The sequence below is a fragment of the Manacus vitellinus genome, unplaced genomic scaffold (assembly GCF_001715985.3).
Source record: "Manacus vitellinus isolate BGI_N305 unplaced genomic scaffold, ASM171598v3 scaffold_99_pilon, whole genome shotgun sequence".
Classification (NCBI taxonomy): domain Eukaryota; kingdom Metazoa; phylum Chordata; class Aves; order Passeriformes; family Pipridae; genus Manacus; species Manacus vitellinus.
The window spans coordinates 382,208-386,177 of record NW_021940916.1 but is presented as its reverse complement, the minus strand read 5'-3'; the positions used below and the strand labels follow the sequence as shown (position 1 = coordinate 386,177).

Below are 3,970 nucleotides of genomic sequence, written 5' to 3'. Positions count from 1 at the left end.
CCACTCCCGACTCCGTGTCTGCGTGTGCCCCGGGAGCTGGGAACGCATCCCGCTCCCCGTGCCAGGACCCCTCCTCTGGAACCCGGCCCTGCTCCCTGCTGTGCAGGTGTAGCCTGTCCTGGGCACACCTGGGCGTGCTGAACCTGTCAGGAGCCGGGCTGTTCCCTTGGGATGGAGCTGGGATGCTCCCTCTGGATGGAGCCAGCTGCCCACTGCATCCCTGGGCTCTTCCCTGCCACTCTCCATCCCCCCATTCCTGATGACAGTTTTCCTGTGTCCTCCCCGTCCAGGTGTTCTACAACGGTGCCAACGTGAAGCAGGTGGACGTGCCCACGCTGACTGGCTCCTTTGGCATCCTGGCATCCCACGTCCCCACGCTGCAGGTGCTCCGGCCAGGCGTGGTCACGGTCTACGCCGAGGACGGGACGGCCACCAAGTACTTTGGTGAGCGAGGCAGGAGGAGCTGGGGAGGAAAGGTGTGTGTGGGGATGGTGTTCTCAGTGCTTTCACAAGGGAGGCTCTGCCCAGCCACGTGTGCCCTGCTGCACTTCAGGGGTTTCTGCTTTCCCAGCCCTACCAGGGGCTGCTGGAAGCTGCCCTGGGAGCTGGAGCTCTGTGGGGTGGGGTTGGGTCCTGGTTCTGCTCAGGCTCTCTGGGAACATACCTTGCTCCGGCTTCCCTTGGGGTGGGAACTGAGGCCCTGAATGTTGGGAGCGTGACAGGAGGGTGCCAAGGATTTGTTTTGGGGAAGGGATGGTGGAGGTGCCAGGGATGAGCCCTCTGGCAGCCCTGGCTGACCCTCCCCTCTGTGCCTCAGTGAGCAGCGGCTCCGTCACCGTCAACGCCGACTCCACGGTGCAGGTGCTGGCAGAGGAGGCAGTGACCATGGACATGCTGGACCTGGCTGTGAGTACCCCGAGCCCGGGGGGGCTCCCCGGGGGGCTTTGCCCCCTGCTTCTCTACTCTGGTTGGCTCAGGAGCTTCCCCTGCCCAGACCAGGAGCTGTGCCTGCACCCCCATCACCTGGATCAAAGCCTCAGGGCTCCAGGGATTGGGAACTGTGCAGTCATTCACCTTCCCCAGGCTATTCTCGCCCGTCAGACAGACACTGACCTTGTCCCCATCCCCTCTTGGGCTCCAGAAAGAGCTTTTCCCTGCTGATAAGGTGTCTGGGGCCAGCACAGCTGTGTTGGCTGCTCCGCAGGGCCCCAGCTCAGCATCTGCGGGGTCAACAACTGCAGTGGGAGGGAGGGGGTGACTCTGGGGCTGTAGAATTGTCCCCTCTCCTGTGGTGGTCTCCCAGTGACACATTCCTTGTGCCCCTCTGTTCAGACTGCCAAATCCAACCTGGAGAAGGCCGTGTCAGAAGTGGCTGCAGCATCTGATGAAGCTGCTAAAGCAGAAGCTCAGATTAAGGTGGAAGCCAACGAAGCCCTGGTGAAGGCTCTGGAGTGATTCAGGTGAGGGTCACCTGGGGCCTGGCTGAGTGTCCAGACCTGCTTCTGGGGACAAGTCCTGTGGGGCTGCTGGGGTGGGCGAGGGGTGGTGCCCTGGCTTCTGGGGAGCAGTGACTCTGCAGCTGTCCCTTGTTGGGGTCAGGCCTCAGCTCTGGGAGGGCCTATGGGGGTCCTCAGCCCAGAGCTGAGGCAGGGCCACCAGATGGCAACAGGGCCCAGGGCCAGGCCGGGCTGTGCCCGGTTCAGCCCTAATGCCAGGACAGGCTGGGAGCTGCTGTCACTGCCAGGGCTTCACTGGTGCCCCAGGTCCCCCCAGGACTGGCAGTGCTCATGGGCAGCTCGGGGGCAGGCAGGGGGTGCCTGGGCAGTGGCCTCTGCCCTGCGTGGCCTCTGTCACGGACACTCCCACTAAGACAAACAGCTTCAGTCTCGGGGGAGGTGAAGCCAAGCTCTTACCTCATGGCCCCTTTTCCCTCTGCCCTGCTCAGACTGTGCCTCATCCCTCCCAATCCCACGTGCTGGCAGTCGGGGACTGTGGCAGTGTGTGCTGTGCTGGGGGTGAGTCACTGAGAGCCTCTGTGAGCCCCGAGCACAGCAGGGCACTGGCTCCCACTATCTCCTCATCTCTGCTCCGGGTGCTCTTTGGTCCCAGGGAGACTCTGGCTCCTGTTTGCTCTCAGCAGTTGAGCAGCTGGAGCAGGGCCAAGCCCTGGGGTCGGGATCCACGGCCCGGCCAAGCCCCCCCCTCAGTAACCCAACCCTGCTTTGTGCATTGCAGGAATCCCACCGTGGGTGCAGAACTCCCAGCCTGTCCCTGTCCTGCTCCCCAGCTGCACAGATGGAGTGGGGCGAATGGAGGTGGAGAAAACGTTCTCATCAATTAAAAGGAAATGCAACCCCCTCTCATGGCACGTCACCTTCTTCCCGCACAGCGACTGCAGTGGAGCTGGGATCAGCTCCCGGCTCCTGCCCCGGGCTGGGGGGCAGATGCACCCAGGGAAGGTGTCACTGGCGCTGCCCTGGGGATCAGCCGGGCATTCCCGGGGCAGATCTTCCCGCACGAGGCTCATCGGGCAGGTTTATAACCCCCTCCCGGTGCTCCAGCCACCTCCACCTCCAGTAATCACCTGGACAGCAGGATTAAGGCAGCACAGGAGTACAGGTCTGTTCTAGAGCTGTCCTGTCCTGGTTCCCTACCTCGCCACTGGCTCTGCCTCGGCCTCCCGGCTCCGGCACCGCAGGAATCCCCGTTGGCCGGACTGTTCCAGCACGGTGCTGCTCACAGCTGGGCAGCAGCTGCCGGGCTCTGCCCCATCCCCTGCTGCTGCTGGCACACGGAGCAGGGAGAGCTCCCCCTGCCCCCAGAGACTCGGTGCAGAGGGAAGCAGATGCCGTGCGTGGTGGGAATCTTTCCTGCTGGGGGCGGCTGTGACTCTGCTGCAGTCGTGGCTCACCCGGGGCTCGCTGGACACAGCCCTGTCTGAGGAGGCTGCTCAGGACTCACCACAGCCCAGGGAAGGCAGGAGGGGCTCCAGGGAAGCAGGAGGGGCTCTTCCCAGCCCCAGAGCTGCTGGGAAGGGGCGTGTTTGAGTGAGGGGATGGCTCTGCCTGTGCCAGGCACCGGGGATGCATGTCCTGCCCACTGCACCAGATGCTGCCAGGCCCTCGCTCGGTGCCTCCCTCCCCACACCCTCCCAGAGGGATTTCGGGTTCCCTCTGCTGTGCAGAGCTGCCACGCTCTAATCCCCTTTTCCCTGCCGTGTTCCAGCCCAGGAAGGTGCGTTGGCTGCCTGTGTGGGCAGCAGCTCTGGGGAGGTCACTGCTCCAGGGAGGTCACTGCTCCGGCCTCCCGCGGGCCCCGCGTGGCTCCTGCCGCTCCCTCCCGGAGTGGGGCACGGCTATTTTCGGTGCTGCCACCCAGGATGTAATCTTGGCTGCCTCCTCTTCTCACCGCCACCTCCTCCCCCTCCTCTTGCTCGCTCTGTCTTTCTCTCCCCCCCTTCACAAGTGATCAAAAATAGAGCCCATGGTGTTAAATTTCTCACTCTGTGGCTTATTAAAAGCCTCCGAGTGCCTGACGCGGAGCCTATTTGAAGCTCAGCCGACTTCCAGCTCCTGAGCTGCTCCAGTGCCTTTTCCCCTTCCCCTCTCATTCCCTTTCTTCTTTTTCTTCAAAGGTCAGACGTTGTACCGAGCATGAGCAAATCCTCCGAGTCGGGGCTGTGCTAATTAAAACATCTCGGGAATAACGGGGGCCGGCCCCTCTCCCGCTGCCCCTCTCTGTCCCCGGCTGCTATTTCGGCTGCGTGAGCCTCCCCCGGCACACGCAGCCGTGCTGACGGAAGGTGGCTGCCTCGGGTTTTTCATCTAATGGAAGAGCGTTGGCGAGGCCGGGAAGCTGGGGAAACGGCCAGCTGCTATTTTTAGGATGGGAAAAAAGTGTCTCCGTCAGCGTCCTCTCACCAGCTCTTCCCACTGCCTTCCGCCAGCGCCGGGGGGGCCGGGGGGGGCTG

At 63.3% G+C, this 3,970-nt stretch overlaps 1 protein-coding gene across 1 annotated transcript; it reads left to right on the top strand.

Annotated features, from left to right (window-relative positions):
* Window positions 1-263: 263 nt before the first annotated feature.
* On the top strand, window positions 264-2,358 carry ATP5F1D (ATP synthase F1 subunit delta; the record flags this gene model as incomplete). Its single annotated transcript, XM_029965339.1, has 4 exons — window positions 264-444; window positions 818-906; window positions 1,333-1,460; window positions 2,236-2,358. Coding segments are annotated over 3 exons (393 nt in total), but the record flags the coding sequence as incomplete, so codon positions are not given.
* Window positions 2,359-3,970: the final 1,612 nt, after the last annotated feature.